The 27023-nt window shown below is 38.3% G+C and overlaps 1 protein-coding gene across 1 annotated transcript; it reads right to left on the bottom strand.

The window, feature by feature from the left end:
* YTHDF3 (YTH N6-methyladenosine RNA binding protein 3) lies at positions 1-26615 on the bottom strand. Its single transcript, XM_027748158.2, has 5 exons — positions 26241-26615; positions 24216-24240; positions 18988-19073; positions 16051-17643; positions 1-4819 (listed from the first exon to the last, which is right to left on the bottom strand). Exons 1-5 carry the CDS (start codon positions 26262-26264, stop codon positions 4796-4798), a joined length of 1752 nt encoding a protein of 583 aa, XP_027603959.1. The 5' UTR covers positions 26265-26615; the 3' UTR covers positions 1-4795.
* Positions 26616-27023: the final 408 nt, after the last annotated feature.

Here is a 27023-nt window from a genome sequence, read left to right as displayed (position 1 = left end):
TTATATTAATAAGCAGCAAGTTTTATTATTAATATTTGGCTTAGAGATCCCTGGACACTGACAGTATCATTAATAAGAATGCTTCAAGATTATTATGAGAGGAGAAAAACTGTTGAAAGCCTGGACTGGATACAAATTTAAATTCTGACCTGAAATGTTCAATATTCATCATATTAAAATGCACTTTATTAAAATATATAAAGTAGAACAGACAGTATAGAACAGATGTTTTGAGGAAAACATGTCAGTTGTACACTAATATTTTTATGAGGCCAAACTAATTTACTTAAAAGTCCTATGATCTGTAGAGAAATTATTTCTTCTCCCACACTAAACTACAGTGGATTTGTCAGGCTGAAAATAGAACAAATAAGGATGTGAACAGGTTGCTTTTGTGAAAACTTTCAAACATATTTAATAAGACCGAGTGGTCAATTCTTGTGCCAAAGAATTCTCTTCTAAGTTACTATACTTTAATGGTACGGACAAAAAAAAAAACCCACAAAATTACAACCTAGGTTTTGCTGCACTCGAATGGAAAAGAACTGCTCTCAATCTATCAGTAAATCATATGGATCTTCACCTGGCAAAAGGATATAAACAAGACACTGAAAATCTTCCTGTATTTCCTTAAAAAAATTATAGGAAAAATCAGTACAAACAGCTTTGAAAATACAATTAATCCATTCCTATAGGGTAATTTGTATTTGAATACCTAGAATTATTAGTTTCAAAAACAGCGCTGGAGAAAATTCAAAGACTGTCCCCACTGGATTTTCACTGTACTAGAATCAGCTGAAGTATGTAAACATCTCTCTGGTAAAAGAGTCACCAATAATTTTGAAAAATTAAGGTAGTGGCTACTTACAGAATTCAAAACACTGTTGCTTCAACTCAGTTTCAGCTATAAAAGATGCACTGATTTTTTTTAGGAATTTGCTAGGATGACCCTGTTTGAGCAGGAAGGTTGGACCAAATGACCTCACTTCCAACCTTATCCATTCTGCGATTTTGTGAATATATTTCAAGTGTGTAAATTCTCCTATGAAATAGAAAGCAACTTAAAAATAGAACTTGGACTAAACAGTGAAAAATATTTCAGATGCTTCCTCCTAAGTCCATTATTTGCACTTGACCTCAATATTATCTTTTGTTTGGTGCCACAGGTTTTTCTGGAATAAGAATCATTTTGGCAAGGGGCTTTTGCATCTAAATTTTGCAGACATTGAACTATGAAACTGCCAGAGTATCAAAAACAAAACAAAACCAAAAAAAAAAAACAAACCACCAACCCCCCCCAAAAAAAAAAACCAAAAAACCCCAAACCAGAATGCAGAGAAGCAAGTATTCCATAAATTAAGCCTAGAATAGCAAAATAATGAAGAAGTAAATTTGTCTAGTTGTGAATACTGACGTTTTTCCAATCTAAGTCCCTCAAAATAAAGCAGTGCCGAAGTTTTCTTCAAGCCAGCAAATTGTACATTCAGCTGTCAGAAAGTCAAATACCAAAAAACCTACTTTAAAGATACTGATGTTACAAAGTCAAGAGATGCTCAAAGGTGAGCAAAGCTCATACAACTTTATTTTGTCCCACTTGTGTTGGTAGGACAAGCCTTTCAGCAACAACTGTCTATGAGAATTCTCAGGTCTCTTCAAAACAAAATAAGCACTCAGAATGGAAAATACTCAGCATTTCCTCCCTCCTCCTTGTGTCACTAAATGTGTGTGGTAACATTGTATCTCACTTGTACACTACCAAAATCTTAACACTGAAAACGGAATTGGATTTTTTTTTCCCTTGGGGAGCCTTTCCCAGTTTTAAACATTCTGCTGCATCTCTGGCTCATCAACCCAGAGGTGTTACAGTGCAGTTAAGTCTATTCAACAGTGGGTACCTCCTTCTGAAAGGACAAATCTCCTTCCTTACCCTCCCACCATCTCCCTTCTGCACATCTAACCTCACAGAGAACTGGCCAACCATTAAGCCAGAAGAAAATGGCTTGAACTGGCTCAGTTTGGATCACAGGAAAACAAATGCTGGCACAAAGGAGGCACCAGGAACAGAAAAGGGGTTCCACTGATTCCTCCATCAGCGAGTTATCAAGCAGCCATTACAACAGCTTCACCGTATTGAAAAATCAGACCAAAAAGGGTATTTCTACATTTATTTAAGATATTAAGCACCATTCCTTTTCTTTCTGGAGGAAAAGAACTTGTGCATTAGGAAGCTGAAGGCTAGAAGTTTCACATGTCCATTAACTAATACAGCACTCCACAGCTGATTTTACAATGTTATATACTATTTTTACAGTACTTTATATGCACATAAAATCCCTTTTAATTTCAGCTGCACATACTAAACTCTCAGCAGTCAGCAAATCGGTCACAACATGACTAACACCATCAGCAATCAAACTCTTCTATTTGTAGATTTGCTAACAATCCTGGAACAGTGTAAGAACTGTCACAGCTCTCTAAATGTGATCACCTCCTTCTTCTCACAATCCTGTCTAATTTTCCAAGCTTTGAAAGCCTGCAACAGAGTGATGAACGCACTTTCTACTGAACCTGATTCAATCCAAGAGCAACGCTCATGCTATTAGAATAAAAGAGGCATAGGGTAAAGCAGGAAATATTAACAGAGCCTGCAAAAATATGAATACTGCAGTGGAAGCAAACTAAGGTTGCACATGCAATCAGTTCCTGAATGCCTGACTCTAACAGCAGCTTTCTTTTAACTGGAAACTTCTGTGCATTTTCATAAGATATTTTTGTAATAAAGAAGCAAAAACATGCTGACCCCTCGATGGATCATCAGAAGAACTACATTCTTTGGACTCACAACATTGACCTTTGCCACTTCAGCTGATCAATGACAGTTGGAATAATAGGCAGTAACCCATAAATCAGCCAACAGAGGGAAACAAAAAGCTATAAAACCTGTCAGCAAGAAGCAGATATGCGTGGAAGCAGCAATTTTTGGGCTGAAGCCAAATTTCACAGTAATTGGGCTTGAAACCTTTATCTCCTAGTCTTCTCTTACAATATGCACTTTGCTTATCCTTCCTTTATCCCACCTGCTATTTGTTAAACATCTACATTTATGTGACACCGCTTCTTTACTCCAAAATATAGGAGTAGCTTCCCTTTTGAGCTTCCAGAAAACTGCCAGTAAAAATTAAAATTTATATCTGCTACTTTGAAGTCTCAATATTTCAAATAACAAGCAAGAAGTGTGTACTGAACTTTTTGTGTTTGCAAGGTCTTAAGAGTGCAAGGGGCTTTAGAAGAGAGGAAACAAAAGTTAGCAAAATAGTCTGTATTCAAAACAAACCTTTGCTACTTAAGCTCCAGAACTTTTGATTGCCAGAATCTGTAAATTAATGACTTGAAACACAATAAAAACAACTGTGTTGGACAGTAAGACATGAAACACATTCAAATAATATGTGCTATTGCTATTTTAAGCTATAACATATCTGACTTCTACATTGCCGTTCTAAAAAGAGAAAGCTATCCCTGGAGTTTGGTACAGGTTGTTCAGTATTTTGTACAGTCAATACACTCACTTAACAGTTTTTCAATATTCTCTTCCAGCAGACAATGTGTTGCTGTATGAACTGAAACAGAAGATATATTTTTAGAAGGTAAAATCTTGTGTATAACTGCCCAGTTTAATATGTACTCTCAAATTCTTGTTGCACGGTTCTAACAAAAATCATCTTAACACAGTTATGAATGTTAACTCCATGGACCAAAGTATTTTTCTCAAAATAGTTTCAAATAGGGGGAAAAACACCTGGATGTTGGGACAATGAAACAAAAAAATTTGAGAAACAGAGTATATGCTTGCTAAACAAGAATTATGTTTATTTAGCTAGTGAATCACCTAAAGGAGTAAATTTTCACTTTCATGATAGCAATCTGTCAGGCTTGCAAACACCCAGAAATAGGAATTAAAGATTATTTTAAATGTAGTTATAAAGGTCATAAAAAGTCTGATTTAGACTGAGGTACATTTACTCAAAACTGAGATTCATTGAGTGGTAGCAAACAAACAGTTCCTCAGACAAATGCACTTTTTTCAGTTTACATGTTACAGGAAAAGAAATAAAGAAATGTGCATTAACTGGTGGTGTCCACCAAGCTGCATATTAATATTCTCTTACACCAAACAGTTTGAAACAAGGGAAATGTCATCCTAATATAATTTCATGTTACCATTCATTTGGCTAAACTGCAGCTTAGAGTTGCTTTGCCATATTAAAAGATTACTACAATAATTTTCACATGAACATTTAGACTTGAGTTTTACTCCAGGACTAAATATGGCATGATTTGCTTTTAATCTGTTGAATAGCTAAAAACTGACAATTAAAAAAACTACAACAAAGAAAAAAATTAAGTTGAAGCAATGTGAATCTCACATCATTGAACCACTTCTAATGGTTAAATGTTAGTATTTAACAAATTCAAAGAGTTAATGAATCCTTGCATTCGTTCGGTCTCCTGTGCCTTAGCTAGGATGCATAAATACAAAAGACAGCAGATACTGGTAAAAGCTTCAGGACAGAAAGTGCTTGACGAAGGTACAGTTCTCAAGTGTGTTTGGTGAGAGAGTATAAGGGCAGATGCACTGATGAGAACCATTACAAGAAGAGTCAATTTCGTGTTAAAGTGTTCAAAGATGTCACCTTAAGCAGAAAAAAGCTTTAATAACGTCTTCTTAGACATATTAGGCATTTCCAGAGTCTACATCATTAGTGTTGTATTCTAGCAGGACATCTCCATATAGTTATTGTTTGTTTCTATTTCTCTCCTGAAAGAAAACAAAGACAAAAAAGGAAAATCATATTAATGAACACAGATCAACATTATGTCCTTTCTTCACATTACAGCAGTTTCATTGCTTGCAATTTATCTAAACTGGGCAACAAGCTCTCAAGAAAAAAGCTTCAATTATTTTCAGGAACATGAAATTATCCAGTTTAAGTCAACTTCTTAAAAAGAAACACAGAAGTACACATCAACCTAAAAGGTAAGTATGTTCCAAAGAATTGCTATGAAGAAGAAAAGAGTTATAATGTCACTTTTAATTAGCTTACAATAAAATATATTGCACAAAGTCAACTTAGTAAGGAGACCAAGGGACCTACAAACAATGCAAGAAGGTTTCCTAAATCTTCCGCTCGTCAAAAAATGCTCTACTCTCAACACATTATATCCCTGAAAAAATACGGTAATCACAGGTATCTCCTTCAAAGCCCCACATAATAAAATGTTCCAGAGTGCATAAGATCAAAAGGTAAAGGAACTAGTAAAGGAACTAGTTGGCCCAATATCTTGTCCTCCATCCAAAGGCACAAATGGCAAGAAAAAATTTTTTTTTTTAAAAAAGGCAATCCATACTTTTTTTAGAAATTACTTTCAATAACAAAAACTGAAAATCAGTGAGATAGGAGTGGCTACAAAAAAACCCTTGAATGCGAGCCTGAATTGCAGTCCAGACCATACTCACTACAAAGCCCTCACTGCATTGCAAGATGCCACATTTGGCATCAAGGGCTAAAATACTAATTGTATTGTATCTCTGTCAGGGACTAACAGATCTGTACTACATATTACAAGTCTAACAGAATAAATAACACTTTCAGTGCTATATCACCATCCTCCATTTTCTATATTTTGTTCCAAGATAAACATACACTTAACCATTAGGACTACCTCTAGGAAAAAAATAAAAACTGATCAACAAACTATATCTTGTTGCTTTCATAATGTATCTTCTAGCCTGTAAAAAAATACTATAGCTTGAGTGTAAAAAACTAAGACCCTATCTTCCAACAGCATTTTCTGTAATACTTTTCTTTATATGTACAACTGAGAACTTTATACACATGTATTAATATCTGCATGGAAGAGTGGTAGGTTCCTATTACCATTTAAAAAAAAATAAAAAATTAGAAAAATACTTCCCCATGTTTTTATTATTGCATCACACAGCATGTTATAAATGGAATATAAATATAGCAGGGAAAAATCAAAATAACCCAGGAAGCATTTGAACAATTATTTCAAAACCACTCAATCCGATACCACATTGAAACTTTATTATGCTAGAAACTATTTAGGGAAAATCCAAATTAGTTTATGAACCCACATAGATGCTGCTAAAAAGACACTATAGTGAAAGAAGAGGATACGAAACATTTATACTGGTTATTACTGGTGATCTAGTCCTCTCCATGACAGACTAAGTTGCTTCAAGACGAACATCAAAAAAGTAAAGCTCGTTCTTGCTCCCAATAAGCAGCTCATGGTCCCAGCAGCTGGGGATCTAAGATTGGACATTTGCTAGGGCACAACTTCCATATATTTAAAGCACTATTCTGCTAGAAATTATTTTTTCCTAATTCAAAAAGACATGACTAATATTTCACAGTAGGATGCTGGTTTTAAAACATAAGATTTATAGTATTAGTCATTAATACAAACTGATACGTTAACAACGCACTCTAGGCTGAAAACAGATGATCAGTGGCCTCATGCCTCACTATGCATGTAAGGCATGCAGAAATAGCCTGCCCATGCACATCTCAGATTATTCCTCTAATATCAGCACACTTCAACTGCAAAGAACGACAGTGTTGAAAAACACTACTGTGGTATTCAGTAGGAGCCTATGAAACTGCAGTGTTAAAATACTGATATTTTATATTAAACAATTTTAAAATCAACCTGTATATAACTAAAATCATGGGCTCCTGTTCATCTGTAAGTATTACATATGTAACCACTGACTCAAGCTATCTAGAAAGACACTCTGCGTTGCAAACTGCTGCACTGTAAACTGACTGACCTACTGCTTTGCAAAGCCCCTGAACTCAAAATCCATTTATAAAAATTCAACACAGAAAAGGAATGATATCCTGACTACCTGCTTCCAGTTGATGAAATAAAGGATGTGTTGCAAATTTCATGTTGTTTTTGAATTCTGCAGAGGAAAAAGGCTTCAAAACATCAGCACGCCCTCCCTGTGATCTCAAAATTACATATTACTACATTTGTACTTAAATACTTAAAGCAGGCATGCACATCTGACATTTTTTCAATGCCAGTGAACAATACATTCTTCAAATACTGGTAATCAGTGACATTTGGTATCTGTACAGCAAAATAGAGAGAAAGATGACCTGATTTATTCAAATCCCGGGCAATGGTCTTCCACTCAAAAACTAACACCTGTCAAACTCTTAAGTCAGATCACACTCCAAAATCACGGTCTTTTCCTGTCTCAAAAAGCATTTTTCTTCTGGGTTTTATTGGTGATTATACACAAATTAGCAGAAGACTTTATTCCCAGAAGGTTTCCACCACAAGAGCAGAGGAAGCTTCCAGCGTAATCTCCTGGATTCCCCTACATTTCTCTTTCACCCATTTAATTTTTTTTCTTCTTTGTTCAGACAAGCAAAACCTTTATCACCTCTCTTGCACTACTCCCGGATGAAAAGTTCCTGTATATTTAAGTTCCCTGCCAAAGGCCAACTTCACTTCAGAACTCACCAGGCTCAAGTTACTCAGTTTTAAGGGAAGTTTACTACCAGGACATGGAAAATAAGTACCATCTGAATTAGAACAATGTGGGAACATATGGGTTAGTTAAACGTACCTGCCAGCTGCAAACCATGTGCTGAGCAGATTTCACACATGCAAATAAATTTCTACACAAACCAGCAAAACCAAGTGAAGGTGAACCTAAAAAAAATGCTTAGGCCACAGAAGCGTGCATCAATCTAGTGCAAACTACGGAATTAACTTGATCTTATCCGTGAGGCTGACTTACTTTCAGAATTTAGTTCTCTGAATTCAGGGCATTAATCAAATGATCCCATGCTGAAAAGAAGCTGCAATGTAATTTATCCTCAGATGTAATGAAATCTCTATGCTAACAAAATTTCAAAAATCAAAGCAACAAAAATGTTTACTGGTCTGATTTGAAAGAAACTACTGAGATGCACACAACATTGACTTTGGGATTTCTTTGTCACACAGAAGGTAAACAAAAAACCCTCATTTAAGTAGCCATAATGTAAATGTAGTCTAATAAGACCAAGAAGAAACTACTAAAATCCTTGGCTGTATTTTTTTTTCCAAGATCCCACAAACTGAAGCTCAAGGGAAGATCTGAAAGGGTGACTTTGGATGACTTTAATAGCAGTTGCAAGTGTAAGCATTTCAAGGTGCCCATTTTGAAAGCTACCCAGGATTGCAAGGTTGCACAGGCAAATTGCAGAGCTTCCACACAGTACCTCCAGTACTAGCAACTATACTTGCAAAAAGCCCCTAGAATTTTGCTAAGCCTTTGCCTCTTACTCCAGTGTTTAAAGCGTTCATGCCTGGAGCTGTCTGCTTTGCACCTCTCCCAAGAGGTAGCATTCTTTCAACAACTTCAGAAGTTGCTTTACTGCAAACTGTGATTTAATCTTAAACTTAAAAGCCCTGCTCATCTGCAGTGTAAGCTAACATGTCAGACTGCATTCTGTGAAGTGAGGCGCAGGCACTTATCTCCTCTGCCAACTGTGCTGCGTGGGCAGGAACACCTGGCAGAGGCAGAAGAGACAGCTGTAGAGGTGGTGAGAAGAAGCCACAGCAAAGTTCATGAAATCTCATTTACTAATGGCATCAGTCACAATCTGCAAATTATTTCACCCCAGTGTACCAATACAGCTAGGACAGTATAAACATTGAGTTTAGTGCTTGAGAACCACAACAAAAAAAAACAGATTACTGAGAAAACTGAAAAATGCCAGAAATTGTTTACTCTATTAATGACAAGGATATCATTGGCTGTTAACATAAACTAGATTACTGAAATTTTAAAATTGTGTAACATACCAGTCCTTTTTAACTTCTCACTCTTGAATTCCAAACTAGAGAGGGTACATCTCCTGAACACAGAGATTATCTCAGAACTAGATAAAAATATTTAAATGCATTTCTCTGAGAAGCACTTCTGGGAATTCTGGGAATATAGGAGGGAAAGATCTCTACAATCCTTACACAGACCTAGAAATTTTCCTGTGGAGTTCCCCTCCCTAAACACTCATTATCTTCTATTCCTTAACGCAACATGAAAACCACAAGACACAAATTAAAAATCAAAGTTAACATACAAAGTTGAATGAGGTTTTACAACTTCAGAGTAGCTCTTTCCCTGGTAAGTCTTATGAATCATCTGAGACCCTGCTACTGCAGATGATTTGAACTACAGACATAATATAAGGTTTTCAAGCATATAAATATTAAGAAATTCCAAAAAAGCTATAAGACTTAGCCTTCTAATTTATTTATTCTTCCCATTAGTTTTGAAGGCATTTTACTTATTTCAGTCTCTGAAACATACTTAGCAATAGGAAAAAAAGTGAATAAGTTACAGTAAAAAGGTAAATTTAAATTTGAGCAGACTCATGCACTGTTAGTAGAATGTGGAGAGACCATATTACTTTATTATGGTAATGATAAAGGCAATAAGAACGTAATCCACATCTGAAATCCCACAGAGCAAAACATTCAGAAGGCAGAGGTGGAGAAAGAAAACCAACTATTTTAAAGACATCATACAATAACACACAACAAGAAAAGGCTCTGCAGAAATCAAGCTTGAACTCCCTGAGCCATAAAAGCCCTTGTTTTCCCAGGCAGATACTTTCAGTGATGGATCAGCCAATTCTAACTACAGGTAGGAAGTGCTTCCTTTCAGTGCTGTACATCATCACACGTTGAAATATCAGACTTTAATTAGCTACAAGATGGCCATTTCAGTAAGTTCATTAAAAAGTAAAAAAAAGAAAAACAAAAACAAACAAAACAAGCCTCTTGATCCCCACTGTTTGTTAACAACACTCACAGTATAAAATTGGCTTTTGAAGACTGACAATAGATAGCTTCTTACTAACTCTATGGAAATTGCATTTAGTGATGAACTCTGTCCCAGTAAAAGAAGCAGAAAGATGACTGACACCTTTGTTAATTTTTGTCAGATGCCCATAGCAACAACAAGAACATATTATTTAATTGCTCTGCTAAGGAATCTATACTAGCCTTGGAAAGGAAATGACATGCACTGCAGGGCTTATAAAATACACTGGGGAAGAATTTCTCAGGTAATTTTTCTTTAGGCCTCACCACTCATGCTCTTTGCACACATGTGTAACTCAAATTCCAATCTACCATGAGGAAACATGAACTTATTTTATCTTGGTTTCCTATTATATTTTATATGGAAATGCAATGAACATGCAAGTTTATGCTTTTTCATAACTGACTATAACCCCTAGGGTACAGAAGCAAAACAATAATTATCTGTCAATATTAACAACCAAAACTCTGAAAAAAATCACACAGAACTGGGCTGAAACAGCTTAGCAACTGATAATTTCTGTAACATCTCATTTCAACTAAATGAATATGAAAGTTTAAGCAAATCAATTGATATAAAACAAACAGTACTAGTTCAACTGAATCTACAGAACAGCTTTAATAGACACACTAGATCTGTATATTTTAAAGTGCCATTTTTTCCCAGAAAGCACCACCAGCAATGAGTTCCTGCTAACTAGCCCATCTGCAGTATGAATCAATGAAGCAAGGATGAAGCACTTTGTGAAGAGACACATAGGTTGGGATTTCCTTGCAATACACAGGCATATTTCTCCCCTGTTAAATGCAGGAAAATCATCACTGTTCTAGTCAATTTGTTCTTAATACAGCACTGAAATCTGAGGAGATGCAGCAGGAAGCAGAAGGCTGCACATCATGAATTTTAACAACTATTTGGGTGTACTCAAGGTTCTGCTTTTGCTGTGGAACAAGAGACTTAGAATTACTCCTTTGCTTTAAAAGACACAGCATTTAGAAAAAGGTACAGCTGCCACAGATCCAGCTCAATTCAAGTTCTAAGTCTTGTCTTACACAGCTATCTTGATATTTAAGAACATTACCACATTAGATTCCAAAGACTGACTCGTCTCTTGAGCATTAGGGTAAATCACTTGGTTGATATTCCTAGCTTTTCCAATAGGGGTCCCTATTTTACAGGAGAAATTGGTCTTTCGAGTCCCAGAGTCAGAGAAATTAAATCCACTCTGTAAAAGACTCTGTATGCTTGATTTTGCAGGTAGTGATTTCAAACCAAAAAGAAAAATGTGACAAGATCCATACATGTGTTGCTCTGAACTAAGACTGCCTACGAGTTTAATTACATTCCATCTCTTTTATTCAACAACCCAATATTGCACTTTTCCTCTTGCATCACCCCTAGAGAAAGGCAGGCCACACCAGTATTCAAACTCCTCCATAGTCACTCTATACAAGACCACATTATAACATCCAGACTTCTCCATACTATACCCACCCTCTAATGAATTCTAAGCCTTTCCTTGGAACAGAAACAACTGACTACCACATGCACAGAGAACAGGCACATTTGAAATCTCTGTATCTGTAACATAAGAACCTGCAGCTCATTTTTAAGTGTTTTGAAAAGACTAAAGATGCAAAAGCAAATGAAAAGTACATAAGTACATCATCACTGAAGGGAAACTCTGGAGCAATATTTCCAAAATTATTCTAGCTCCAAACAATCCTTTTCTCCCATGACCAGGGGTACATATTCATCTCATGATTACCAGGGGAGAACAAATGATCTCCTGTTTCTACTTTCTCGGACATGAGACCTGCAATATCACTTAGAATTATTAAGACGAAACTGTTGATAAACATGAAGTTCAAGGAAATTGCAAAATAACGTCCCTTGAAACATCATCAAAAGCATACAGGAAATTCATATGTTTCTCAGAAGATATTACATAAAGCTCTTTTAGAGGGTTTCATGTTTATTACATGAACCTCTTTTAGATGTAAATAAATACACAAACTTTTAAGTGTCGTCTAGTACAAATACTCAAGTGCATTAAAAATTTTGGTCAACTATCTGTTTTCCTTGACTTTTACAAGGACTGTGCATGTATCTACATCTGATTTTGACATTATAACCTAGTACTTTCTGGCCAGGGGTTAAGGGAAAGAAGAACTGTCTACAGCTCACTCTTAATGGGTATTTTCTCCCTTCTTTCATGATATTTTTAAGAAATATCAAATGAAGTATAAAGTCAGCAATGTCCTGGAAAGGAAAGGAGTTACACTCCTTAACATGGCAGCCTGATTATGACCCAACTATCAGAGAAACAAAAGTTACATTAGTATCAGAATTCGAGGGGGGGGGGATTACTCCTTTTGAGAGTCAGGAAGTTCTAGCTATGTCAGCATTCCTATTACAAGACATATAGTACAGCAGGAGAAAGCTAACATTTTAAATGCTTATTTATCTGTCATTCAAAGGTTTCCTGAAAAGTAAAAATATTTCAAATGCAAATTAGATAAACACAAACATATACCACATTCTTCTCTCATGAATAAAAATTAATTATTTTTCTGGACTATCGCACTAAGAAAAACATCTAAAACATTCCAGAGTTACATGAAACCATGGGGGTTTTTTTCCAATGTATGAAGCAAAAGTAGAATTCTCCATCAAAAAGCACCAAAAGATGACCCAGGGCAACAGGTAATTGTAGGTTAATAAGCCACCATATGAGGGCAAGGACCTTGCTGCCTTACAAAAACTGCATTTTTAATCAAAGCCACATTTGAATTTGATTCATATATTTACTGAAGATCAGGAGCATAACTACAGATGGAATGTTTTTATTTTCAATATCTTTTATTTTCTAAAACGTAATTACGTCCTCTTAAACGGCATATTTTAAGACTTCTGTTCCTTTTTTTTTTTAAATCTTATCGCTACAAGTTTCTGTTGAAAGACAATAAAACATGTTTTTAAATAATACACACACAAATAGACATATTTACGTCACAAGGCAGCAATTAACTAAGGACTAAGGGCATTCCAGATTATTTCAATACACATCTGACAGAACTCATGAAAAACATCATTCATTTCTTTGATCCTTTGGTAAAAGATCACAGCACTTGTATGTTTAAAATAGGCTACTGGAACCTGAACTGTAAGAGAAGCGTGGAACAATCACAGCACAGTCCCAACCATAAATACTCTGCCCTGTAGATACCAGGGTCACATCAAACAGTGGTAGACACTAGAGTTCTAATATTTATGGTTAAAGAGACTGTTCATAGTCATTTGTAAGTAACCTTTACCAAATGGCAAAGTTACCGATGTTAATCAGAGACTATTCCTTGCACTTTCACAAGTATACTGCCATGTTTTAATAAAACATACTGCTAGGTCATATTGGAAATGAATTATTGATCCCCCTGAGTTGTTAAGATTAAACTTTTACAACCAATTTTTTTAGGATAAGTTAGCTGTAATGATGAACAGCTATAAAGTAAATTAAATCCCTAAATCATATGCTGTTTACAATGTTTAGATCACTAGCTGTATGGAAGTTTGTTATCACCTATGCAACAACAAAACATTAACTGAACTTCAAGGAACATGGAACTGACTACTGCTGCTTGATGTATTGAATATTTTATTAACAGCAATAAGCATATTTTTCATGACCGAAACACTGGAAACAAAGTGATTGTCACAACTGCTGAAGAAAATGAGCAGGAACCAAATTTACACAGTTCTACTGGCAGTAGAAAGTGCACATATTTTACCACAGCTCCATAAAAGCCTAGCTGGCACTAGGCAATAAAGGATTACTCAATTAACCATAAACCAGAGCTTACGATACTAATTGTTGCATTTGAAACTTGAATCGTAAAAGAGTTAACAATTGTATGTTTACAATGTAAAGACAGGCTGCTTGTACACTATGTGATAAAGGAGAAACCCAGAGATTTAAAATCAACACTCAGTCATAATGATAAAGATGAACTCTCAGTAAATATCATTAGTTTAATTTGGACTTCCTATAATTTAAGTCCATATTCATTTGCTTAAGGCATAGCTCAAATCCATCTACAAAGACAAAACCTCAAACTACCTATATACAGTTCTAAAGCAATTTTTCAAAATTGGTCATAAAACCAATTGGTATGATGCTGTAAAAGAGCCAATGGCTACTGTGCAAGTATCTTGACAAGTACGTTGTCTCTTAACAGTGTTGAGAAAGGTAACTGTTTACAAAGAAATGCAGAGTTCAGTACTTGAGTCATACACATCCTGTATGTTTTCCCAGAAGATATTACAGGAAATAGCAATGTTCCTTTATTACACAAATATGCATAATCACAGTCATCTAGTTAGAGACCTACTAAATGCTGAAATTAGTACTTTGAATTTTAAGTTTAGCATACATAGAAACACTTCCAATAACCTACATTCCCCCTCTCCATTACATTCTGTGGCTTTCACCTACTACTGAGGGAACAAAACCACAAATAAAACACAATCTTCCTGAGTTACTAGGGCATGTGTGAATTATGATTCCTTTAAGTTTCACAAGTAGGTACTTTTGAAGTACACCAGTTACTTCTGGAGTGCCTTAAAACTTTAAAAATTGAGAAAATACTGAAACATGAAGGCTACAGAGAGAGATTATAATCTTAGTCCTCCTGAAATATTATAAAATCACAATTAATCACAGAATCATAAAATATCCTGAGTTGGAAGGGACCTACAAGGATCATAGAAGTCCAACTCTTGGTCCTGCATAGGACACCCCAAGAATCACACCATGTGCCTGAGAGCAGTGTCCAAACACTTCTTGAACTCTGTTAGGCTTGATGCTGTGACCACTTCCCTGGGGAGCCTGTTCCAGTGCCCAACTACCCTCTGAGCAAAGAACCTTCCCTTTTATCTGACTTAAACCTCCCCTGACACAACTTCAGGCCATTTCCTCAGGTCCTGTCTGGTCATCAGAGAGAAAAGATCAGTGCCTGCCCCTCTGCTTCCCCCTGTGAGGAAGCTGTACAGTGTGCTGAGGTCTTCAGGTGAAATTCTTATGAAGCCAGAATTGTGTCAGCTTCAAGTGAACAAATTCACAGTTTCACATGTCACAGGGCCCCTAATTAGCCTAAACCCTAGACTTTTGGGGTTTTTTATGCAATGGGTGGTGTGATAGGGTGAACAGAGATCACAACCACCAAACTGCAGTGCTGCAAACTCCCATTTCTGAATACTTGCATATCATCTAACTGGTTCAACAGCTCCTGAAATACTTCTAACCATGAGACAAATCATGTATTTACCGTTACTAGCAAGTCTGGAAAGAAAGTAAATATAGAAAAAGTAAATATTGTGGCCAATGGTCAACACAAGTGTTATGATTAGGGAGAGTACACACAAGACAAAGTAGACAAGTACTATAAACCAGTTTGAATTAAATGTCTTTTTGCCTTGTCTGGTTTACCAAAATACCTCCAAAAATAAAGCTTCTCTACAGATTTATCACATTTATCACATGTATACTCTTCTTCACAGAAAACTACACATTACTTTTTTAGGAAATACATTATCAGAAAGGTCCAAAAATGATTTTGACACTGTACAAGTCATCACTGTATTGCTTCTGTGTTTCACAAAAAACAAACTGAATCAAGGGGAAAAACTGCTTTTCATAGCAATCATGCTGTTAACATTTAATTAAAACAGAATTTGAATCAAAATGCTATGTTAGATAAAGTAAGTTTCTTCTGTAATTTTTGATCCTTTTTATGACATCCAGAAACCGTAAAAATCTAAACTACAAGACTTCAGTTATGGATAATACCATCAAATCAGTCTTCACTTACATCGAAGAAGTAGAACATGTCAGATGTCTGCTTATTCAGGCCTATGTTAGTACTGCAATCAAACACATGCCTGCACTAACAAACAAGTTATGAGAAGTTAAATCTTTTCACTAAGAGCCAGTTATATCAAGTACAGACACTTTGGGCAAAAAGCACAACCATCTGATTCAACACTTGCACACAGAAAACTCCAGTTGAATGAAAAACAAGGCTTCCTAAAACATAATAAACAGGAGAGCTACTATAATGACACTGATTTCTTACCCTACGCATGGCTTCCTCCTCCTCTTGACGCTTCTCATAATGTGCAAAGTCATCAAAGATTGAGGTGGTATGCTTGAAAGTAGCAATTATTTTAAGCACTTGCTTGGCTTTTTCTAGGGGTACCTCTTGAGTGTCCCTCGAATTGGTAACCGGTTTGTTGTCATTGTTTTCCAAGCGAATGTGCCGCAGTTGGTTATTGGGAACGTCTTTGACAAAGATCCATTTGACATCAAACTTCCCCTTCCACTTATCCTGAGACCAGACACCAGCATATGCATTGTAGTCCACAACAGACTTCATCTCAGCCACTCCACAAAAGTGTCCACTGCCATTCACACTGAAGAGTAAATAGAGTGGGCCTTTTCCATTCAGGGAACGGTAAGCAGCATCCAAGCGCTTATTACCATGCTCAGTACTACACCAGATAGAGTACTTAATGGAGCGATGAATATCGTCCTCTGAATAACTTTTGATTATAAACACGCGTCCGTTCTTCAGATTCCAATCGAAGTCTTTGGGATTGTAGTTGTTTATGGCCTTTAGTTTCTCCAGCACTGGGTGCACTTCCACACCAGAAGGTGAGGAGCTGACGGATACAACACCTAAACCAAAGTTCTCACTACCAGCTCCATTGTTCTGGCTGAAGCCCACACCCCTATTACGAGGAGCTACCCAGCGGTTTTGCAGCTGTTGCTGCTGCAACTGGTGAGGCTGGGCCTGCTGCTGAGGTCCTTGTTGCTGTTGTGGTTGCTGTGGCTGAGGCTGCTGTTGAGGCAGTTGGCTTTGCACCAGTGGTGGTGGTTGAATTAATGGCTGAGGCTGCTGGATTATAGTCTGAGGAGGCAGTACTGGTTGAGCTGGGGGTGCTTTTACCACTGACCCTTTGTCATCCCAAGTTCCAATATTCATGTTGTGTTTTATTGGTGGTGGTGGTACAGCAGGGCCCCCAATGCCCACGTTACCTTTAGGCTTGAGTTTCGGCTGAGGTTTAGCAGGTTTCCTTGCAATTGCAGCCCATGAGGTTGGTTTAGGTGCTGAACTGCTAACTGGGGGCACGCTGTTAGCTGCAATGCTTGTCATACCTGTACTGCTCAGAGCTGAACCTACAGTTTTTGTTACAGCAGCCGTCATATCTCCACCAATTTTCAGTCCAGTCATGCCTTGCTCAATGCTGCTAATCCCAGGCACCTTGCTCAGAGTATCACTGCCAAATCCAGCCTGTCCATCTGCTATGGCTCTCCCAAGAGAACTAGGTGGATAGCCATAACTGCTGCTGTAAGCAGAGCTTTGCGTTGATTGTCCCTGAGATCCACTTGTCCCCCATGTAGAGAAGTCTGCATTCCCAGGAAAAAAATTAAATCCATGCTGCCCAAGAAATGGAGGGGTATTTCCTAATGCCCCAGGTTGACTAAACACACCATCGGGTATGTAATGGTGTTCACCATTACTCATCTGTCCATAAGTTGTCAAATATGGCATTGGAGGGTCGCCTGCAGTTGACCATGCTGCTTCACCTAAAGAGTATGGAAATCCAATGGATGGAGCATAATAGCTAGGCATATATGGGTCTGACATTGGTGGATAGCTGTTACTCTGCAAGAAAATAAAATAAAAATCAGCAATACTGACAATTATGCTCAGAGCAAAAATCCCTGTAATACAATCCAAGACATTTTTAAGGGTTATATGAATGCACTTGTAACTTTCACCATTCCTCCCAACATAAAAGATGAACTAAATAACTGTCAGATATGACCATTTTTTTCAAGGGACTGTCTCAAAGCACTAAAGAGTCGCATTTTTTGTAACATACTATCTTTACTTTTAGTTACTAAGCTAGGTTAAATATGCCTCCATGCAAACAGTATCAAGAAAATAACTTAAAGTTAGCTTAAAGTAGCTTTAAAAAACAAGTCGTAACAACTGTACTTTCATAAATAAAGCAAATTGGCTGCAACTATGATTTTAAGTTTTGGTATTCTTAGCTTTTGCCAAATTTCTCACTTCTCACTTCTGCTGGAGACACCAACAGAATACTACAGTGAAATGGATGCAAGGCTGCCTGTTTATTTCATAAGAAACAACAATAAAACCATAACATTTCCATGCTATTGAGAATGGACTTTAAATCAGTACTACACCAGATAGACTCCTGGGAAATCACAGAATTTACTTCTTGAGACATTTGAAGGACTAGCCCCTATGACTTCTGATGTTGTTTTGGGGGAAAAAATGCACGTTATCATTCTCTAGCTGATGCCTCCTTAATGTTGAATTCTCGTGAAAAAAAAAAGTGAAGGCAATCAAAATTCTGAAAGTTTTTTAATAATTTGCACTTTGTCCCTCTCTCAAGACCTTACAAACTTAACACAATGCATATAAACTTTTGGTTACAGAGGCAATTCACAGCTCTGAAAGTCAAGTCATTAACTTCTTGGCAGAGAAGTTGTACCAAGCTGTAGTAATATTAAGTTTCAACCTATTATGCCATCAGCTGTGAGCTACTTCTACCACCTTCAAAGGAAATCATGTCCAAGCACTTAATATATTCTCAGAGCCAATAAAACTGTTGTTTTGAACTGCATCCAACAGATGATAATTTTGTGGCAAATGTAAGGGGCTGGGTTTTGGTCTGGGGGTTGTGTTTTGGTTTTTTGGTTTGTTTTTTTCCTCGAGCTTCTTGTACTGCATCTTTCTGAAGCCAGAACACAAGCACAACAGCAGGAGACATCAAAGCATGCTTTTTAACTGAAGCTTGTCCAGAATTCTTAGGAATACTTTATCTGCTTAAGATATCATAAGACAAAATATGATATAAAATTATATTTCAATGGATATTCAGGCAAGTAAGTAATTCTAAGAAATATCCAAAAATTAAGTCTGGAAGTCAGCTGAACGCCAAAATTAACTTCAAGGTAGTAAATAATGTTCACTTACCTGATTTGTCTGACTACTTAGATATGGCTCAAAATCATCATCATTTACTGCATCCTTTTGATGAATCGAACCGTTTTGTACTGAAACTAAAAGTAAGTCTGTATTAGTATACTTTCTCGAAGTTCTGTGCTGCACTTTTAATCTAGGTAACAGTTCTTGATCACCTGTGCATTGAAATACGTATTATTGTCAAGCACTCGTCCAATTTAAAGAAAATACCTCATTCTATTGATCATCATGATCCAGTCTTAGGAGAGGTCTGCAAAGATGACAACTAGAACAGACTATTCCTGACTGTTCTTTCCTGAGATCCATAGATAGAGGCAGAACTACAGGCACACTTTTATTTGCACAGGCAGTATATCCAGTGTTTCCAGAAGTACCAGACCAAGTGCAAATGTGCAGACCAACCAGATCTACAGACATATTCAATAGGTTCAGGGAAAGTTGCAACACACAGCTTTCTCCTGCCAGGAGGAAAGGCAGTTACCCACCAAGACAACTGTGAAGGGCACCACTATTCAGATATTTAACTCTGTATTTCCTACATAACTATACTGCCTTAGTGGCATCTCTGAAGCTCTGAGGGGACAAAGCAAAACAGAAACAAGAGCTTAAGTCCCAAAGGGTGATTACAAGCCTTTCCCAACATATATGCTACTATATGCTGGAATCTTTTCCTACCTGCTCTTCTTGGCCTCCTATTACCTTTCATTTCATCTAAGGCATTACACCTACCTGGAATTTTCCAGCTGCCTAAATTACTTGAAGTGTGTCTCTACCATCCCCCAGGCTACTATTCAAACAAAGCCACACTGTAGAAATTTCTGCTAAGTTCCACTGTTTCCCATGGTGCAAAGCAGAATAAGGACTTAAACCAGCACTTGCAACTATATAACTTGAAGATGAAGATCTCTTCTCAAAAAAAAAATTTCTGGTTTTCCAGATGCAACTTTTTTTTTGGTGTTATAGATCAAAAAGGTTTAGTGGGGAAAAAAAAGTTTCATAAACCACAACACCAGAAGTTACAGTAAAACAGCAGATTTTCTGAGAGCTTAAGACACTGAATTAAGAGGTGATTCTGTGGTTTCCCTCTTTTAGTAAATGCTCTGAAAAGCATATACAACCATATAACTAAATCTTCAACTTTGTTGAAATTAGTGTTTAAGAGTGGAAGGGGCTTCTGTTTCATTGAGCGGAGGGGCGCTGCCACACAAAAGTTCACATTGCAAACCAAGTGGTGCCTGGACTAAGTAATTTGAATTTTTTTCACATTTGACTTCAACACCTCTAAAACAAAACTGCCTTCAGTGAATGAAACTAGCTGAAAAAAAATGACAAAGGAATAGATATAATCACAATGAACAATCAAAATCCTGGAAAATTTTATTAACTTCAGACAGCAGTAAAAAGAGGTAAAAATTCATAATTTAACACAGAACAGAATATTTTTTTTTCAAAGCAATTACTGGGAAGGAAGAAAGCAACTTGTGTTTTGAATACCTTCTTGAAGTTTTAAAAGTCAGAACACTTGACAGTTCAATTATTATAAACTGGCACAGAGCATTTCTATACTAGTTACAATAAAATATGACCGGCAATGATAAGCACAATAGGGTCTAGAACTGGACAGAACAATATTCCTAATTAAATACCACACTTAAATTAAAAATTAGGTGTTGGGGGTGCTTTTCCCCCACAAATAAAGAGTTTCAGTTAAGGTCATTAATCATCCTGAATTTACACACAATGGTAACATATGAATGAGCTGGAACACTATATTCCTCTTTATATTTGGCCCAGTTACACATGGGATGAGCCTCAAAACATTTTGTCCACGCCATGCCCACTTCTTAGACTTCACTAAATAGTACAAACAGCTCAAATACAATTCTGTTATAATGAAAAACATGGGCGGCAGCATATAAGTTTCTTAAAAGCATGCAACCACAAATAAAGGAATAGACAGCTGTATGTCAAGACTAGCATCCTATCAAAATTAATCTCATACTGACTGCTAATCTTCATAAAACGTGCATGTGCTGTGTTTATTGTTTCACAAAGGTCACTGAAGACAGAATTATTTTTTGGTTTGCCATTACAACTAACTTGGAATATTCTTGTAAATGTATTTTCTTTCTTATTCATTCTGTACTGAGATCCTAAGTCAAAAACAAAATATTTCTACAATGACATTTTTCCTAATAAATACATACATTTCTCAGTGAAATAGCATCACTAGAAGCACGTTTCTTTGGCTTTTCATTCTAACTTTACTTAAAGTGTTAATAGTGAAGAATGTAGCCCACACAGACATTTAACAATGGCAAATGAATGCCTCATTCCCAAAATCTCATGTTAAGTATTCCAACTGAACAGGGCAGTGATGAAAATGCTAATTGAAACTAATCTACAGATACTAAAAATATCCGTATCAATACAATGCTGAAAATACCATGTACTTCCACAAACACTGTGAAAATATACAATGTAATTAGCTATTGGGAAGAAACAACTCATCAAATAGAGGAACTTAAAGCTAATATTCTTTTAACTATTACTATCCTTGGAATAACCAGAATGGATAAATTATAGTCAAAGGCATAAGAATAACTTTTTCATTAGAAGTCATCGCACCTTACTGTGAAGAATAAATACTAAAAGAAAAAGTAACATTTCATTCTTGTTTTAAACCTAATAATTACATTTAAACCTTCTACAAAACAAAAAATTATTATATACAAATAAGTGTAAAAAACAAGTCAGCACCCTCCTATGACAGGTGTGATACGCTGGCACAATAAACAAAAGCAGAAAAAAAGGGAGTTCCAGGAATGCCTTGTTTCTCCCCATCACCATGCCCCTATAGGACATAATTTGATTGATGTCAGTTCTGATGTTTTATGTCAACTGTACAGTAGTTGACAAGTAGAATAAGAAAACTTTGACGACAGTATGATTTAGTCACAGAAGTCTCTGAAATACAAACATTAATATCCAACATAACAGACGGATAGTGCTGTTCTACACACTAAAACGTCAATCCCACAAATTCCGGTCAAGGGAAACAGCACAGTACACCAATTTATCAATTAAAACAAAGCACCCAAAACATTTTACTAGACAAAACAAATCAGCTACCTTCCGATATAATTTACAGGTCTAATATTTTTCAGTTCAGTATGAAATATGCACACATCCCTTTTACTGCTCACTCACATTCTCAGTCTACCAGACATGCGGACAGGTTCTACCACCCTTTTTAACATCACTGCTCTTATGCACAGAACCAACTTCAGATTAGTCTGTTAACTCAGCATCATATCTTCCTTCAAAGCTCCTTTAAGCTGAGACCTATCATGACAATTGAAAAAGATTATTGTCTGCTAACATGTGGTCAGTAAGGACTGCTGATACTGACTTAATTTATCCTCTTGAAAAAATCTCTAACGCAAAGCCAACTACTCATGCTACACTGTGCTACCATCTTCAACCTCACAGACCTTTAATCTAATGCTAAATCATAACAGTTTCACTAAGCAGACATTACACCAAATAATTTAACAAAGCAGAGATTATTGTTCTGTTCCACTACAGTTTTCATTGAAGTTATATTCTCACCAAGAGAATACATCATAAGCATTCACTATTTAAAAGGATGCACTCCATAAAAAAAGTCCAAGTTCAGAAATGCAAAAATCTCTTCCTTACATAGCAAACCGAGAGATGTGTTTTGATTCAAACATTCCACGGCAGTGACAAATTATAGAACACAAAAATATGCTAACATAAATAAGCCAAAGTAGAGCTGACTAGTGCATTTTCACACACTGCACCCAAATAGAAATGCTTAATATTTTCACTCCAATTCACATATAAAATAGTTCAAAAACTACCTGTATGATTCTCTAACAGATGCAACTCAGTAACCTCGCTAAAACTGTGAAACAGTAATTCAATGATTGAGAAGCCACAAACTACTTGCTACAATGAATTTGACTTTTCTTCTCATTTAAAGGCAACTTGGAAGGTAAAGCCAGAAACTACTGCAAAAACATGAAGTAGTTAAAAATTGCAGTTCTGGGAAAAAAAGTAGAGGTATCAGAATATTAGAGAACAAGTATTAAAGACTGACCAACCTAAGAAGGTCTGAGGAGGTAAACACATGTTCATTTTTCTCTGAATGCAGAGAAATTAAAACAGGTCAAATTCAGCAAGATTTGGCAACTCTCATAAGCAGTATATGTAACAAGAAACAGATAATCTGCACACAGACAGAATAACAGAGTAAGTACATTGCGAATAACATTAAATGACAGCTCACAGAGAACAATTAGATTAGTTCAGATAATGAACAGAGGGGGGCAAAGAGTACCTGAGCTCACAAAAAATGTTTCTTATCTGCTTAGGTATAATGAGCATATTAACACACAAAGGTACCTGTGTGCATGCTATTCTATAGCTCAGTTTGCTGAGCAGCTCAGAATTAAATGGGCACAAGAAAGGCAAAAAGAAATTCCAAATAGAATGTTAGTAAGAAAACAAATTTCAGACTAGAAACTGCAAGATACAATCTGAGATGCTGTTTACAACTGACTTGCCAACAATTTTAGAGAGAAGAATATTAAGTAGTTAGTAGTTCCTTCTTTCCTTGTGGGAAAGAAACCTCACAGAGCACAATATTTAAAAACTAAGATGCTGACAGAAACATGAAAAAAGCAGAAAAGCAGAAGACCTACAAACACTGATAGAAGATTCTATACTGATGCTAAAATGAAGAAAGACCACAAAAATTTTGAGAATAAGGAAGGTGATGTTTTCTGCTCAGACATGAGTAACTAGTCACGTGGTTGCTGTGTAGCAAACTAAGGAAGCTGTTCAAAAATATTCTTCCTATGATTCTATTCACTGGACAGAAAGACCCGAGGTGTACTGGTAAAAGAGATTATACAAGTGTATCACAAAGTCAGCTAAAAAGAAGTAACTATGTTACTGTACCACTTCTGACATTAAACTTTTGCAAAATAAAACATTTTAAACTGATGCACTGCTGTGCCACAGTAAAAATGCTGGGAAATGACACTTTGGCACACAATTTCCTGTCATCCTGCTCTGAAATAAAAGATATCTTATAGCTACAACCCCTTCCCATGACTGTCTGAAGACACGTGATCCTCCATAAACAGCAACATTACAGATTTACACAGAAATGTGAGGTATTAACTTACCTTTATTTCCCTGTCCTTTAGGTCTCTGTATGTAGAAAAGTAGGAGGAAAAAAGCAAAACAAGTTCAGTTAGAATCCTCTAATATTAACTTCAGGGTAATTACATTTATTTGCCAATTCTGCCCTTTTAAACATAAATATAATTTTAAAATATTATTAAAATCATGATATAAAAATCTTGTGACATTATATAAAATATTACAAAACCAAAAACTGATCAAATTTCACAAAAAAATTTGGAATAATCTAGTATTTACAGCATATGAAGCTTAAATGGTGTTGAAAAACTGAAGTGCACTTTGTTTGCCCCACACACACCCCAAAAAACATAAGCAATAAACACAAAAACAACGTATTGAGTAAAAAAAAATTAAATTAGTAGCTTTAATTACTGACAAAATTACGATATGTCATCTTTTAAATTGACTGACAGGTAGGTATCAGAGAATAATCTACAATGCCTTGCTTTTTAGATATACAAAGGAATATATACTGATATTGTAAGCTGAACTTCAGGCTGTGCATTCCTCACCTAGGCAATTACATGGAGAAAATGATACAGCCTGTACGAAGCTTTCACACAAGGAAATAATACCTTAAGGAGGATTTTTTTTTTTTTTTAGGATTAGTCATTACAAAACACTGTTAATCTGTCATGCACTGAGAATCAATGTAACAGTACAAGTTACAGTATCCTTAATTCCTCTATAGCAAGATAAAATCGTTTAGAAAAACAAACATTAGTCCATGAAGACCTAATTCATCTTCTCACATATTTTCAACTGAGCATGAGTGAGTCCCCAGGCTCCATCACTCTCTTAACAATTTTTAGTCCCAGAAGAGCTCAGTACTCAGAGGTTTGAAAGTTTAGGAGGTAACCACCTCCATGTTGCTTTTATGCGTATCTGTCTCAGAGCTGCCTGTACACTGTCCAGCACTGCTCCCTCTAAATCTGCACTGGTTAGTCACCCCCCTCTCCCACAACCAGATAACTATCTCTGTAACCTTAAAAATCCCAACGACCTCATCTTGTGGGATAAATCTAATCCAAACACAAAGGCATGTAAAGACCAAGATACACAGAACGAGAAAAGTTTGGAAGAAGTAGCTTTCATGGAAACCAGAACAATCACAAGCTAAGAGATCACTGAGCTAGAAATAAGTACTTAAAGGAAACTGAAGAGCATGCACAGAAACAAAAGAAACAAAACATTAAAGGCACAGAGAGAAAATAAAAGGAGACAGGACACTGCGGGGCCAAAACTTTTGGGGAGTGGCAGAAGCCCACGGAGGAAGCAGAGACCAAGACAAAACGCTTCCAGCCTGAGAGAAAGCCCAGCAGAGGCCTAGCAAAGATAAGGAAATAACAAATTTTAAGCTCCGTGGAAGATCAACTTTAAAAAAGTGTCCAACAGCGCAAGGAGATAAACTGACAACTGGTGGAAGAAGCAGAGGCCGGAGGGAAAGGGCTGGGTGAGGAAAGCGAAAGGCAGGAAGAGAAAGGATGCGGTAAAGAAGAGCCAGAGGGAATTAGGGGTTTGCAGGGGAGAGGATACGGCGCCGGGCACCGCGGAGAACCTGGAACTGAGGCGCTCCCGGAGCGGAGTGAAGAACCAGGAGACCGGGGGGGGCTTGGCGAGGAGGGCCAGCCCGGGTGGGTCCTGCACAAAGGGGCCGGGCGGCGGCGCGGGCTGAGCGGGGCCGAGCTGAGCGCCGGCGGGCCCTGTGGCCGGGCGGGAGGCGGAGCGGCTCCGGCGGATCCGCGGTTATAAATAGGGGCGGCCGGGCCGGGAAAGGGGCCCGCCATCCCGGCTCCCAGGGACCACCGCTCCCCATGGCGGCGGGGACGGAAGGAAGCAGGGGAGGGAAGGAGAGAGTGAAGAGGCCGCGAACCGCGCCGCCCCGGCGGCGAGGGAAGGTGCAGGTGGCCGCCCTGCCGCCGCCCCCCCCGCCGGCGGTAGCGACGGGCCTGGGAAGAGGGAAGGGCAGGGAGCGGGCGGCCGCCCCTCCGCCCCGCGGCCGGTACCTGGTCGACGCTGGTGGCTGACATTCTTCACGGGGAGCCGCGATCCCCTCGCTCCGCTCCGCCTGGGCCTCGAGTGATTCCGCACGCCGGGGCCGCTCGCTCGCCTCCGCCGCCTCCTCCCCCTGATTGTCGCCGCCGCCGCCGCCTGGGCTCGCTGCCGCCGCCGTCGATCGGGTTCCCGCTGGAAGGAGCCGCCGGCCGGACGCAGCGCCGCTTCCCCCCCCTTGCTCTGGGCTCCGCTTCCCCACAATGGCGGACGGGCTCCGGCTCCCACTTCCGCTCCGCGGCGCCCTGACCTTCCGCTCCCCCCTCCGCCGGCGTCGCCGCCGACCTTTCCCTTCCCGTCCCCGCCTCCTTCATGTCACGTGGCCCGGGAAGCAGCGCCGCGCGCGCGCGCCCATGGCGCGGGGGGGCGGGGCCGGAGGCCCCCTGTGGGAGCGCGCGTGCGCGCGGCGGGAACAGGGAGGGGGGTCGGGCCGGCGGAAGGTGTGGGCGCCGCTCCCGCCTTCGGCGGGCCTGGAGTGCGCGTGCGCTTTGGGAATGCTCGGGGGCGAGGGGGAACGGCGAGTCCCTGCGCTGCAACGCGCGGAGCTGCCGGGGCGGGGTGTGTGGCGGGCGGGCGGCAGCGGGGCCGAGGGGGGACCCGGCCTGGCCGCCGTGAGCGGCTGCTGCTGCCTGCGGGGCGCTCGGGCAGCCCTGCTCGGGCAGCTCCCGCCCCCCGTCCTCTCCCCTGGATCACAGCGTGGGTCAGGTTGGAAGGGACCACAGAGGGTCATCTGGTCC

The sequence above is a fragment of the Pipra filicauda genome, unplaced genomic scaffold (assembly GCF_003945595.2).
Source record: "Pipra filicauda isolate LSUMZ 115617 unplaced genomic scaffold, ASM394559v2 scaffold138_size1969278_pilon, whole genome shotgun sequence".
Lineage (NCBI taxonomy): Eukaryota > Metazoa > Chordata > Aves > Passeriformes > Pipridae > Pipra > Pipra filicauda.
This window is presented reverse-complemented; position numbering and strand designations above follow the sequence as displayed.

Coding starts and splice junctions, on each gene's coding strand:
- YTHDF3 (XM_027748158.2), bottom strand. CDS start 26,264: ATGTCAGCCACCAGCGTCGACCAG. Junction 24,241..26,240: donor CAGCCACCAGCGTCGACCAG/GTACCGGCCGCG, acceptor TTCTACATACAG/AGACCTAAAGGACAGGGAAA. Junction 4,820..16,050: donor AGGAGGAAGCCATGCGTAGG/GTAAGAAATCAG, acceptor GTTTTCTTTCAG/GAGAGAAATAGAAACAAACA.